Below are 12,920 nucleotides of genomic sequence, written 5' to 3'. Positions count from 1 at the left end.
ATATTTGAACCAATAATAACACCCAGAGCATCCGTAAATGGGTTTTCCAAAGTTTTATTTGTGTGAAGGATTTAAAAAAAGTTTTACACTCACGCAAACTACGCGATGACGTCACCAGCACGTTCCCTTCCGCTCCGGTCGTGGCGTTCTCTTCCTCCGCATTCGATCCTCCGCGCTGCCGCCGGACTTCACATCTTACGTTTGGACCTGGAGGAAAGCGCTACTCGTCGTGACAGCCGGTTCTCCAGAACTTTAACACGTCCAGGTCGCGCCTGAAAGACTGAGCCGCCGTTGTATCTGTGTTTTCGATGCACGGGAGTGCCCTGGGAGCGGCGAAGGGAGAAGGTGGGTCTCGCCATATGTCCGTTAGTCCGTCCGAGCTTTCGGTTCTGCTCCGGTCCGACTCATTTACCGCATTGCTTCCGACACAAGTGAAATGGTGACAAGGGGCATCGTAGGCCTCGGTAAGTTTACAACCGTGAACGCGTCGCGTGTCACTGCTGAGCCGCCAGGTGCCAGCGGCGTGTCACACACCGGTGACTTCATTTCTTCTCGTGAGCGCGCACGGGGGCGTGTTTTTTAAAGTAGTGCGACTGGAAATATGGGACAGTGTTTCGGGCTGTGTTATAACAAAGGCTTTCGGTGCACCCACAAACAATGCTGATACCCCCTATTTGACCGATTCACTGACACAAATTAATGTCATTTCTGCTGTTGGAGTGTACTCGTTTTTTCTTAAACAGAAGCAGGTAAAGATGTGATGAATCATACCGCTAGTGCTGTATTTTATGTGGTTACGTCAGAGGCAAGTCTCGGCTCGTCAGCTAATGTGACACTTTGTGCACATGGAATTGATCCGACATGTCAGAAATGTGATGTTGGGCAGGTTGACAAAGGGTTGTTTTAGAGTACAGTGAGATGGTTGTACATGTACACATCATGAAGGGATAACATGAGTTGTTTTAGTGTCGAGGGGAACACTTGTTGGACCTACTGCACCCTTCCCACCCCTCCATTAACGCATCTTTAGACTGCTTCATCCCGTTGAACATGGTGGTACGCATCTCTAGGGCCTCCTCCGCCTGTGATTTGTAACTCCACATCAGGATGAGACGCTGAGGCTTCGGGCCACGATCTGATACGGAAGCCAGCTCACTGACTCCCAACCGAGAGCCAAGGCCACGTCGGGCCCCGGGGCCACAGCAGCCCTGATGAGGAAGCTGAAGGTCATTGCTCATACTTGTCCTCCATGAGAGAAGTATTGAAATGTACAGAACTACATGGGGTTTTGTTTAACTGTGGCTTTTAAGGGACAAGAAAAAAACACTATGCTTCCTTTCGTATTTTTTATTGTTATACGTTGCCTTTTCATAATTAGGGCTGGTGTATATGGAGACAATTTGTGACTAATTACCTAAATAATATTTATATTGCAGGTAGTATTGTATTTTTATTGGTGCTTTTATTAAATACTGATACAATGAGATTTGTGTATTAGTGGTAAGTTCAGAGCATGACTTGAGCCTCACTGCAGACTTTAAAACCATAAGAAGACTCCACTTATGCCAGATTACAAATAACCAAAATCTAACATAATATCTAGTCTTGTATCCCAATCACGGCATCATTTAAGGTTAACAGATTGATTTAAAGCTCAGTGGTTTGGGGGATTTATCTGAATTTTAATTGTTTTAGTTGATTTTGGGGCAACTGTGGCTAAATTGGTATTTTGGTGGAACCGGTAATTCACACATAGAGTTGGTAGTTTGCTCCCATTGTTCATACTGATACGTGTGTGTCATCTGCCAAGTGAATTGATGTTATTTTAGGCTTTAGAAATCCAATGACATGACTACAATGGTAAGTCATTTTAGAGTCACCAGTTAAAAACATGAAGGCCAGATCTTCCTCCGTAGAAACCTCCTCACAGACGGACGCCTTGGATTCAGCGACTGGTTCCATGAACAAAACTTCTATAACCAGCCAGTTAGTCTGACTCTGTACTAAAGACACGTTTAGGACACTTTGGTTGGTTCAGTTGTGTAAAGATGATTGCGATTGAAGGACAAATAGAAGTACGAGCTTTAACACAACACTGTCATTATTACTGAGGTCAAGCGGCGTGACGGCACAGCGACGGCTCACGTTACCATCACATCACAGCCAAATATATCAGGGATGTAATGCAAGCAGTTCATCTTGATTATTCCTTTTTAGTTTAGTTTTGTCCTAGTTTTCTTAGGTGTCCCGCAGCCTTCCTGCATGCACTAGATTTCTCCTTGGTGACATTAACTTTCATTTAGACCCATCGAATTTAAACAAAGTCACAACGGCCGATGGTGCACAACAATAAATCACAGCATGTCTGTGTTTTTGACCGTACATTCGATTCCCTGTCGAAGTCCATCCTTCGGTACACTGGGCCTGTAGTCGTGCCCGACTTGCATTCAGTGAATGATTGCACACGCGCTCTGCTCGCACCAGGTGAAATCGGTTCTGGTGATGACTAATGGCCCTGTTCAAAGGGTTCTTCTTTTTTCCCGTGTGAATCGGTGCCCTGGACTTTGAGGTGAAATAGATACGAGAGGAAAATATCCCAGTGCCACTTTTGGCCTCCAAGAGGATGCTATAGCCTCCAAGCTATAACACCAGAGCCAGGGATTTTATTTGAGTAATAATCAAGATATTCATTAAAAACATCTTTTATGTGGGGATATTTTTATGAGGGCAAAGGGGGGATGGGCAGAGGAGTGAGGGAATGTCAGAGCATAAAAAAAGAGTTCTGGAAAAATGGGAGAAGACTGAGAGGAGCACAGAGAAAGTGAGGGTCTTTGCGTCTCTCCCCTTGGGTGCAGTGACAGAACCAGCTGGATGTGCAGAAGAGGAAGAGGAGAACAAGCCGGGGAGGAAGAACGTAGACAGAGATGAGAAGGATTCATTTTTCATCCGAGTAGTGGTGCCACACAGACTGCATCTGAATTTATTTTACTGTCTACAAATGTATTTCACTAAATCCATTTTTATTAAATGACAATGGTGACAGATTGTCTCACGCCAGCATTAAAATGAGTCTGAAAAGCAATGCTCAGCAAATAGTAATAAGAACGTAAAATTCCTCCAAGTCCTTAATCATTAGCCATATTCGTCATAATTACTGCTTCTACTGCTGCTACTAACACGATTAAGAGTAATACACATTCAGTTGATTTCAGTGTGTGTGTGTGTGTGTGTGTGTGTGTGTGTGTGAGAGAGTTTGGCTTTCGTAACGCCTCTGGAACACGAAGCTGTGAGCTGCCTCTGTTTACCACCACACACACACACACACACACACACACACACACACACACACACACACACACACACACAGCAAAATATTGACAGCCTGGACTTGAGCTCAGATCCACAGTTATCAGAAGAACACGTTGAGCAGAAAGCTGGGATGGACTGCTTGGCTTTAGGACTGGGCTGGAAACTGGGCCAGTGAAGCCAGTGGCCGACAGATGGAACCATATTACTTTTTCAAGCTTTATAGTGGCTGATTGTGGATTTGACCCTCGGCAGGGTGCGGGAGAAGACCCGGTTCCTTACTCGCTAACACAGAGACTCCAGGTCTTTTGTCTCTTCGGATGACGTTCCCGTTTATTAGTTGTGATCACCATGTCACCCATGCATCATTACCCGTGTCAACTGCACTTGTGTCCCAGTATGTAGACTCCCTGTCACAGAAATACACACCGTCACCTGTCACCACGCTGTACACAAACGGCTCCTAGAAGCGATGCTTGTTAACGGGCTTTAAATCGTTGGCCCGTGCGTTTCCTTTGCTTCTGTGTTTGCAGACATCGCCGGCGGTCCTGACTGTTCAGCAGGATGAGTGAGGCAGACGGCCAGTTCTACAGCGTCCAGGTGGGAGACTCCACCTTCACGGTGCTCCAGCGCTACCAGCAGCTCCGGGCCATCGGGTCCGGCGCCCAAGGCATCGTCTGGTGAGAGATTCTCTTTCATCAGCGTTTCAGTCGTCATGTCACCAGCGAAGGGTGCTGTTCATATCCAGGCCTTTTTTATTTTAGTTTACCCCTTCAGTGTTTGAAGAAACACAAAACTAGTTCCTTTTTTTTAATTTTTTTTTTTTACATGAGACCGGCAGCTGGCTTTTCTTTTCGCTTTTGACGGCAAGTCAGACAGAAACTTTTCTCTGCAGAATGCCGATGTTGTCGACCTTGATAACCTTCATTATCCTTCGTGTCACCAGCTCTGCTCTGGATTCAGTCCTCGGTGTCCCGGTGGCAGTGAAAAAGCTGTGTCGTCCCTTCCAGAACCAGACGCACGCCAAGCGGGCCTACAGGGAGCTGGTGCTGCTAAAATGTGTCAATCACAAGAATGTAAGGCTTTAATTTAAAGGTTTGCGTGTTTCACAGTGTGTCCACGTGGAAACTGTTCTTAATAACATGATCATACCATTAAGAGGTCCTTCCTTTTTGTGTTCACAACCCAATATATAAATTCAAGTCGCTACATCCCAAAATAAGAATGTTTTTCATTTCCTCGTTGTTTTCCCCTCGGAGCGTCGCTTGTGCTGAGCTCTAGAGGAGCTAACACTAACTTTAGGAGATACTGATGAGCTCCCACAGTAGCCTTAGCTAAAGATTTCTCTTTTTGCATCGCTGCTACATAATATATTTATATATATTTGATCATCCCTCTTTGATTTGGCTGCTGTGATACAGTGGGGCTGGAAGCAGAGAGACTTTAAATTGTCTGTTGTTCTAAGAAATATTCAACTAATGCACACAGGAAAAGAGTTGATTCCTTGCTCAGACAAGCCTCGTCGAGCGCTCTGTTCCCCCCCCCCCCCCCCCCCCCCCCCGTGGAGTGGGTGTAGAGCGGAGGAAGCGACTAACGGCCCGTCTCTCTGCCTGCAGATCATCCGTCTGATCAATGTGTTCACGCCTCAGAAGTCCCTGGAGGAGTTCCAGGACTTGTGAGTGGCGGTCAAGTTTGTTTGGCCTCAAACCACTTCCTCTGTACTCTGGATTCAGAGGTTGTAGCTAAAGCTAGCGTGCAACTAGCATTGTATTACATGTATCGCGCTTTCTACCCTTTCAGGTACCTTGTAATGGAGTTGATGGATGCCAGTCTATGCCAGGTGATCCACATGGACCTGGACCATGAGCGGATGTCCTATCTGCTCTACCAGATCCTCTGTGGCATCAGGCACCTTCACTCTGCTGGCATCATCCACAGGGTAACAGGACTGAAGGTTACACCTCACTGTGTGCTAGTACACAGGAGAAGTCAGTTTGCTCATTAATCAGCATTTAATCATTTCATTACTACCTATCTAAATGTCAAAAAGGGATGTGAGGGTTCAGGATTTCTTTTCATGAGCCAAAGGTCATGTCTTGAGTTTAAAATGTAATGAAAATGCAGGTTTAAACAAAACAGGTCCCTTTAATAACTGACTTGGATATTCATTCAAGAGCTTAAGAGTCTAAAAGAGGTGAAGGGGTGAAGTAATCGTTAACTATAGCTCTTTACAGCTAATAGACCTAACGTTAGCTTAGTTTCCAACATGTTGTGGATATTTGGGACACAACCTTGTTGTTAATTGAGTTTAGAGTTCTCCTCCAACATCCCCTCTCACGCTGCCATAATGTAATAACCGTGAATCTGAAAGAATGTGCTTGTTTTTGGTCCACCTGTTTCAATGCAATATTTTTCTTCTAAATAACACAATTGTCATCCATCTTTTTCTTTCTCCCACGACCACTTGTACCTCATGCTTCCACAAAACCCATATTTTAGCTTGTGTACTTTTCTATATTTATAGATCTTCTCTCCCCTCAGGACCTGAAGCCCAGTAACATTGTAGTGAAGTCGGATTGCACTTTAAAGATCTTGGATTTCGGTTTGGCTCGTACGGCCTGCACTAACTTCATGATGACTCCGTATGTGGTGACCAGATACTACCGCGCGCCAGAGGTCATACTGGGCATGAAGTACAAGGAGAATGGTGAGAGCAGCCAAGCACACTCTTAAAAAGCACATCTTCTAAAGATCTGTAAAATGAATACATCTCTGAGAGAGAGAGAGAGAAAAAATAACCACCGCTGGTTTTCTACATTTGTGATTGAAAATTGAAACCAGTGTGTTTTCTGTGTGGCATCAGCGGACATTTGACTGCACATTTATCATTATTATATGGGGTCGCTGCTGTGTGATCCACCTTTCCTCTCTTCTACTGAGTGTCTGCTTGTGTTCTCTGTTCCCAGTGGACATCTGGTCAGTGGGGTGCATCATGGGAGAGATGGTAAAAGGCGGCGTCATCTTCCAGGGCACCGACCGTATCCTTCACCGCTCCCACTTATTCCACCTTAAACCCAACATGAAATCTCTATCAGTCATGAGCTATTTCATTCTTTTGACACAATGCTCTTGGATTCCAGTTCTTGGTTCCCTCTTGGGCTTCTACACATAATCTGCTCAATAGGAACACGCAACATTTCCATCACACCCCAATCTAATCAGAGAGCTTTGTGTGTTTCCCGCCCCCTTCAATGACAACAATAATGCCTTTAATCGATGGTGGGAATCAAATTTGAGCAATTCAAGCTATTTGCATTTATATTGTTCTTTTCTCTGTCTCTGATGGGTTCGGTCACCTCTTGGCTCCTCATCTCCTTCCTGTGCCACTGGCTATATCGTGGGATTGTGAAAGTGCGATTGTTTGGTAGATTGCTTTTCAGCGGGAAAGTAATGGCCTTATATACTATTATTTACTACTTAATAACAAAAAATTGCAAAACTAACATATTTCTATCAACCTCAGCTGTAGTTTTTTTTGCTGGTTATTGGCCCATGTTAGCATTCAATTGCTAATGTTAGCATTAAGCTCAATTCACCTCTCGGCTCGCATGACTGTTGACTGTTCCAGATATTTATGTCTGTTGTTCATAGAGCCTCAATTTCATCTCTTGATTCAATGCCTCATCAAATCTTCCTCTCATTTGCTGACGCATGCACATGCCCCGAGTTCTCCATAACAGACCTCCAGACATCGACCAGTGGAATAAGGTGATTGAGGTTCTGGGCACGCCCAGCCTGGAGTTCATGAACCGACTGATGGAGACCGTGAGGAACTATGTGATGAACAAGCCGCAGTATCCCGGCGTCAGCTTCAACGAGCTTTTCCCCGACTGGGCCTTTCCTTCTGACTCGGAACACGACAAAGTGAAGAGTAAGACACGTGGACACTGAAGTGCACTTCACATGCACTTCACACATACATTCATTTCTTCCATGGAATATATTAAGGCCACAGTTGTGACACATTGGGATCAAAGGATTTGTCTGCAGTGTATTGATGTAAGAAGACTTTTGCCAACAGCATTTGGAAAAAAAGTGGATGCTTATACAACTGGTTGTGTAGGTCAATGTTTGTTCTTCCCTCATCTGTGGCATTTACAGTTTGGCATCACATCATTGAAACAGGAGAACACATGTGGACATTCCTGGAGATGTTGCCATGCCCGCGAGGGGAAGACCATCAGTTTCCATACAGGCCGCTTCAATGAAGCAATGTCATTGCTCTGTTTCCATAGTAACACTGCCCTTCCTCTGTTGCCATCACAGCAAGTCAAGCACGGGACCTGCTGTCCAAAATGCTGGTGGTTGATCCCGAATGTCGCATCTCCGTAGAAGAAGCCCTCAATCACCCGTACATCCATGTGTGGTACGACCCCGGGGAGGCGGACGCGGTGAGGAGAGCGCCGCAGCCGGTCGTCACCTCCTCGTGGGCAGAGGCTCCGCTCTGATTCATGGGTTTCCTTCTTGTTTCACAGCCTCCTCCCCAGATTTCAGACAAACAGCTGGAAGAGAGAGAGCACTCCATCGAGCAATGGAAAGGTAAAGTAATGCGATCCTGTCCGTTCAGCAGCATTCAATTGAATGAAAAGTTGTGTCCAAACTCTTGACTGGTACTGCATATCTAAAGCATTCAGTTAAAGCAAATCATCACTGTGTGACAAAACACAGCTGACTACAGGAAATTCAGTAACCACACACTCATTCTGAGAGGATTAGATTAGGTTAAACTTTATTGCCATTACACATGTACAAAGCAACGATATGCAGTTTAGCATCCAACCAGAAGTGCAATAGTAGTAGGTACAAATATACAGATAATAATAAGTATCTTAATACAGATAATAAGTATCTTAAGGCTTCAGAATTCCGAATTTCTGTACATTCACACTGACACCTTTGCTTTTCTACAGAACTAATTTATGAAGAGGTGATTGATTGGGAAGAGAGGAACAAGAATGGACTGATGAAAGAAGACAGTTCAGGTACCAATGTGATCTTCATACAATTTTGGACACCAGACTGCTAAAATGAGCTTCAACTTAATACACTTGAAATGTGTTGTTGTAGCCAGGACAAGTGTATGGGAAATGCCCGTGTCACTCTAAATGTTACCTAAGCCTTATTCCTTCCATTGTGTGTGTGTGTGTGTGTGTGTGTGTGTGTCAGATGTGGTGTCAGGTTCAGCCTCACAGTCCTCGTCAGCTAACGACATCTCGTCCATGTCCACGGAGCACACCGTGGCCTCGGACACGGACAGCAGCAGCATCGACACGCTGACGGGGCCGCTGGACGAGAGTCAGTGAACAAAGTCCAGCTGCGTCCTTCTGGCTGCCCCCGAGATCCAAATATCAGCCCACCGCCCCCTTCCTCTCACGCTACTTTTTATGGTTCTGATTATATTTTCTGTTTCCCAGAGGTCGTAGTTAACTACTGGGTCAAAGTTTTCCATGAGCAGGTGGCGGAAATGTTGTTTGTCTCGTATGTTTTAATATTTTTATTTTTTTAGCAAATATTATCTTGAGACCAGATGATATCAAAATAGAGCAGAAAAGCACTGAAAGTAGACCACAGCTGCTTTTCATGCATGTTACACCGACACCAACAAAAGCTGACCACAGGTCATCGGATCACAATCCAGTTTGATCACCCTTAGCTAGCTCACAGTATAACACATCTCCACTGGGGGGCTTTCTGCACCCTCTTTTTAATCAGTTGCCTTGTGTGATGTGGATTTTTACCCCCTTGTAGCTTGAGAAAGCCTTTTTATTTCATGGTATAAGTAGCTGTAAAGATGTCTGACTCTCGTAGTGGCCGTTGGGTCATTAGTGTTTCGTTTGTATGAAATTCAACATTTGTGTAGTGTGTACGGCCCCCCCATTAGACATAAGGTACTAACAATGTGTGTGTCAAAACAATATCATAATCCTGTACATTTTGGAGAGGCAAAAAGATATACACGTGGTATTTATTTTTTTATGTTCTTTCTAAATGTTGCACTCAATCACATCGAGGCCCAACTGAAAATGTGCCTCTTGTCGAAGTATTTCATCTAAACCATTCCATCAGTTCTGGAGCAGTCACTGAAATCATCAAACATCATGTAGATAAAGGCAGTAAAACACAAATAACGGTGTTTACTTTGCATGAAGGCTTTAAAGATGCCAATAAGATACCGTAGTTCTCGTTATAAAGAGAAATCCGTTCGGGTCGGTTCTTTTACTTCCAGTACCCTGATGTTCCTAGTTCTAAAAGCCTGTTTGGTGCAGATGTTGTTTTGGGAATTTATTTGCCTTGTGAACCTGTGTGTGTGTGTGTGTGTGTGTGTGTGTGTGTGTGTGTGTGTGTGTGTGTGTGTGTGTGTGTGTGTGTGTGTGTGTGTGTGTGTGTGTGTGTGTGTGTGTGTGTGTGTGTGTGTGTGTGTGTGTGTGTGTGTGTGTGTCTTATAGAACACACAAATGTACTGTCCATCATCTCCTTTAAACCGTCCTTAAAGTCAGCAGCGCCTGGTTCTAAGGGCAAAGGCTCTGGAGGAAGCTCGTGGGTTTAAAAGCAGGATGAGGCTCAGAGTCCAGAGGGAACATCTGGACCTTGGAGGGAAAAACGTAAACATGAGAGAACTGGACATTGGAGCTGCTTTTTGCAGAACTGATTGCACATTGTGACGGACATGCAGAAATATACACTATGGAGTATCACTAATGTTTTAACTGTTGCACTCTATGCGTTTATTTTTTATTATTTTTAATGTGCCGTTGTTCTGTCAGTCATGACTTAAATGACCTGTTGAGTGGCAACTTCTCTCACAAATCTTCTCAGATTCGGTCTGAGCTTTACAAAGCTCAGGTTAAACACCTGCACATCTCACTATTTAGTTCAGTTAGTTTCTCGTTTTCAGAGACGTCCTGTGTTGTACCATCACTTGGCCAACATCTTTTGCCCGTGCGTAACTAATAAAGTGGACATCGGTGATTTCCATGTTTCTCAGATTCTTCATGAAATAGGAAAGCTGTACAACACTTCAAATCTTTCCCGATTAGGCAAGTAAATATTCTGCATGGATTGTGCCAAACTGCTACGGTCACTATGCAAGAGTTTAATCAGCCTTTTCATCCTTCTCTTTGCACACACACACACACACACACACACACACACACTTCACGTGCTCTTCTCTCAAAAGCTGTTGACGATGTAGTCGGTCTTCTTGGCCTCGTTGTTGAGCTCTCCGAAGGTGTCGAAGAACTGCTCCATCTCCTTCTGCAGGGTGGCGTTGCGTAGCTCTGCGGCGGCCCGGCTCCTCTCGGACTCTTGGATCTTAGACCGGACGGCGCGGTACCAGCTCCGCTGCTGTGTTAGGTTTGTTTTCAACAGAACCACCTCAGCCTGCAGCTCCCCGTTTCTTTGCTCCAGGCTGATGTTGGAGACGAGAGAAAGACAACCTGAAGCTGCGTAGATGGTTTGGTTTGAGTAGGTTTCATCAGTAACAATGACAGGTGCCTGCAGCTCATCTATTTCCTTCCTACATTCTATGTCGAGCTATTAGAATTTCCGGTTTCCTCCTGTCCGAGCCAACCACTAGTGGCCGTACCCTGGGACTCGCTCTATCTATATCAGTGATAAAAGAGGCATGTGTTGTGTCTCAGTCAGCAGCACGGCCCCTTAAATTAGCTCTTTCCAGTGAGCAGTTTGTAAAGAACCAGCACACACAATGTGTGTCTTTGTCAATTTGGGTTTTTGCTCAGTGGGAAACGATATATATTTCTTGGCACATGCATGTTATTAACACGAAATATGTGACACACTGAGATCTCCACAGTGAACTAAAAACACACAAAAGAAAGTTGTTCAAAGACAATGGAAATAATTGGGATTTGTGATTAGAAATAATCTTTATGCTGCCCATGTTGGAACATTTTAAAGGAGACTAAAAGTGCTTTGAAGGAGGCAGGATGCAGGGTGACGCTCGGGGAGTACACACACACACACGCACACACACACACACACACACACACACAGTCTGGGCCTGGGAACGTGAACCCTGTGTCGTCCTCCACTGAAACAAACAGCTCAACTCAGAGCCGTGGTTCTACATGTGCGCGCGGTACTTTACCCCAGTATTCGGGCCTCGTACTCCTCCCTCTGTCTGGCGATCTGCTGTTGCAGGCTGGTGAGGAGGCTGCGAAGGGCGCTGGCGGAGGGGTCCGCCAGGGGCAGTGGGGGGGGCACCCTGGGACACCAGGGCGGCTGCTCCGCTCGGGGCCACGGGACCCTGCGCTGGCTTGGGGACGGCTGAGGGGAGCTGGATGTAACCAGGTTCTGGGGGGGCCACGCCTGGAGCTGGAGAGTTTCTGTCCGTTTAAACCCACAGGACCCCGAGTCCGGCTCCGGCTCCCGTTCACGCTCTGCGTCCTGGTCTGGATTCACCGCCTCGCTTTCCATCAGGGCCTGGATCTGCTCGGGGGGCCACGCTGGGGGCCCCTGCCGGGGCTCCTGGACCCTTGTTTCCATGTCAAAGACCTGTGGGAGGCTGACGGGGAGGTTGTCGTACAGAGAGAGCGCGCTGCTGTGCTGGTCGCTCTGGTTCTGATGCGCTGTGTCCTCGGCTCCGCAGCCACCCCCCCTCTCTCCTGCTCCGCCTCCTCCTCCTCTTGCTGGGTTTGTTGTGCGTGGCCCCGGCTCTGCTTCCCGGTCCCGTCTTCCCAGGCCTCCTCCCCGGCTGCAGTGGCTGTGATCTGGCCAAGCGCCAGTCCCTCTCCCCCCGCCGGCCCGCGTGGGACCCGCATTCACAGCTGGGGCCCGACGCGGCGCAGGGCTGCAGGGCCCCGGGAGTCTGATTACAGCAGGGCTCGCAGCCCTTCCCTCCTTTTCCTCTTCCCTGGCCCTCCCTCGCTGGGTAAAAGGTGGGCAGTTGTCGTACAGGGGCTCAGTGGAGCAGGAGCTGGCTGTGGTGGGGGTCTCAGAAGTAATACAGTGCAGCGCCATGATTCAAGCGGCCCCATGTGGGCTCCGAGAGTTTTAGATGAGCGCCTGCCACAGGTCTGTCTGCTGCAATTTGGGATCTAAGTGCTGTGCTGATGCGGCGTGGGGAGAGGAAGGTGTAGGAGCCCTCCTCCCCTTGGACTGGCTGTGCCCTTGAAGGCGCTGCCTAATGGCAGACAGGTTAAAGTGTGTGTGAGTCTTTAAGCAGGACTGACATCAGCTGTTACTTCAGCAAAGTTTCTGAGGGAGGGACCAGGGTGTAATATAGTCTGGCTCCTTTCTAAAGACAGTCACACTTAACTGGAACCACAGAAATAGACAGTGGCCACGAGCAGACCGTGTAAGGCACACACGACCAAGCCCATAATCTGACCTCTATGTATTGGTTGGAAAAGGCAAACTATTAGACCCAGTATGACATGCAGGATTCACCATTTAAAGATCCTACAGTGGTTGTGTGTGACTGGCTGGATACTGCTTGAAGGGGACTTTTGCCTTAGCTGGCTCATTGATTTTCCTTCTCTGTTTTAATGCACCGTGTCGACATTATCACCGTAAGAAGCGTTATGTTAAGTGCT

At 46.6% G+C, this 12,920-nt stretch overlaps 2 protein-coding genes across 2 annotated transcripts; one reads left to right on the top strand and one right to left on the bottom strand.

Annotated features, from left to right (window-relative positions):
* The first annotated feature begins 117 nt into the window (after positions 1–117).
* Positions 118–10,335, top strand: mapk9 (mitogen-activated protein kinase 9). Its single transcript, XM_037461481.2, has 12 exons — positions 118–345; positions 3,840–3,986; positions 4,253–4,382; positions 4,923–4,981; positions 5,107–5,245; positions 5,848–6,013; positions 6,273–6,344; positions 7,055–7,237; positions 7,633–7,757; positions 7,842–7,905; positions 8,277–8,348; positions 8,533–10,335. The coding sequence occupies exons 2-12, from the start codon at positions 3,871–3,873 to the stop codon at positions 8,667–8,669; spliced, it is 1,263 nt and encodes a 420-aa protein (XP_037317378.1). The 5' UTR covers positions 118–345; positions 3,840–3,870; the 3' UTR covers positions 8,670–10,335.
* Positions 9,697–12,492, bottom strand: LOC119210948 (uncharacterized). The gene is made up of 2 exons (XM_037461482.2): positions 11,474–12,492; positions 9,697–10,774 (listed from the first exon to the last, which is right to left on the bottom strand). Exons 1-2 carry the CDS (start codon positions 12,343–12,345, stop codon positions 10,537–10,539), a joined length of 1,110 nt encoding a protein of 369 aa, XP_037317379.2. The 5' UTR covers positions 12,346–12,492; the 3' UTR covers positions 9,697–10,536.
* Positions 12,493–12,920: the final 428 nt, after the last annotated feature.

This window comes from Pungitius pungitius, chromosome 2 (genome assembly GCF_949316345.1).
Source record: "Pungitius pungitius chromosome 2, fPunPun2.1, whole genome shotgun sequence".
Classification (NCBI taxonomy): Eukaryota; Metazoa; Chordata; class Actinopteri; order Perciformes; family Gasterosteidae; genus Pungitius; species Pungitius pungitius.
Note: the sequence above shows the minus strand (reverse complement) of the source record. Positions and strands in the feature narration are given on the sequence as shown.

Excerpts from the sequence above, each read along its gene's own strand:
- mapk9 (XM_037461481.2), top strand. The coding sequence starts at position 3,871 with ATGAGTGAGGCAGACGGCCAGTTCTACAGCGTCCAGGTGGGAGACTCC. Across the intron at positions 7,238-7,632 it reads GGAACACGACAAAGTGAAGA|CAAGTCAAGCACGGGACCTG; the intron begins GTAAGACACGTG and ends TTGCCATCACAG. Across the intron at positions 7,906-8,276 it reads CTCCATCGAGCAATGGAAAG|AACTAATTTATGAAGAGGTG; the intron begins GTAAAGTAATGC and ends GCTTTTCTACAG.
- LOC119210948 (XM_037461482.2), bottom strand. The coding sequence starts at position 12,345 with ATGGCGCTGCACTGTATTACTTCTGAGACCCCCACCACAGCCAGCTCC. Across the intron at positions 10,775-11,473 it reads TACGAGGCCCGAATACTGGG|CCTGGAGCAAAGAAACGGGG; the intron begins GTAAAGTACCGC and ends CTCCAACATCAG.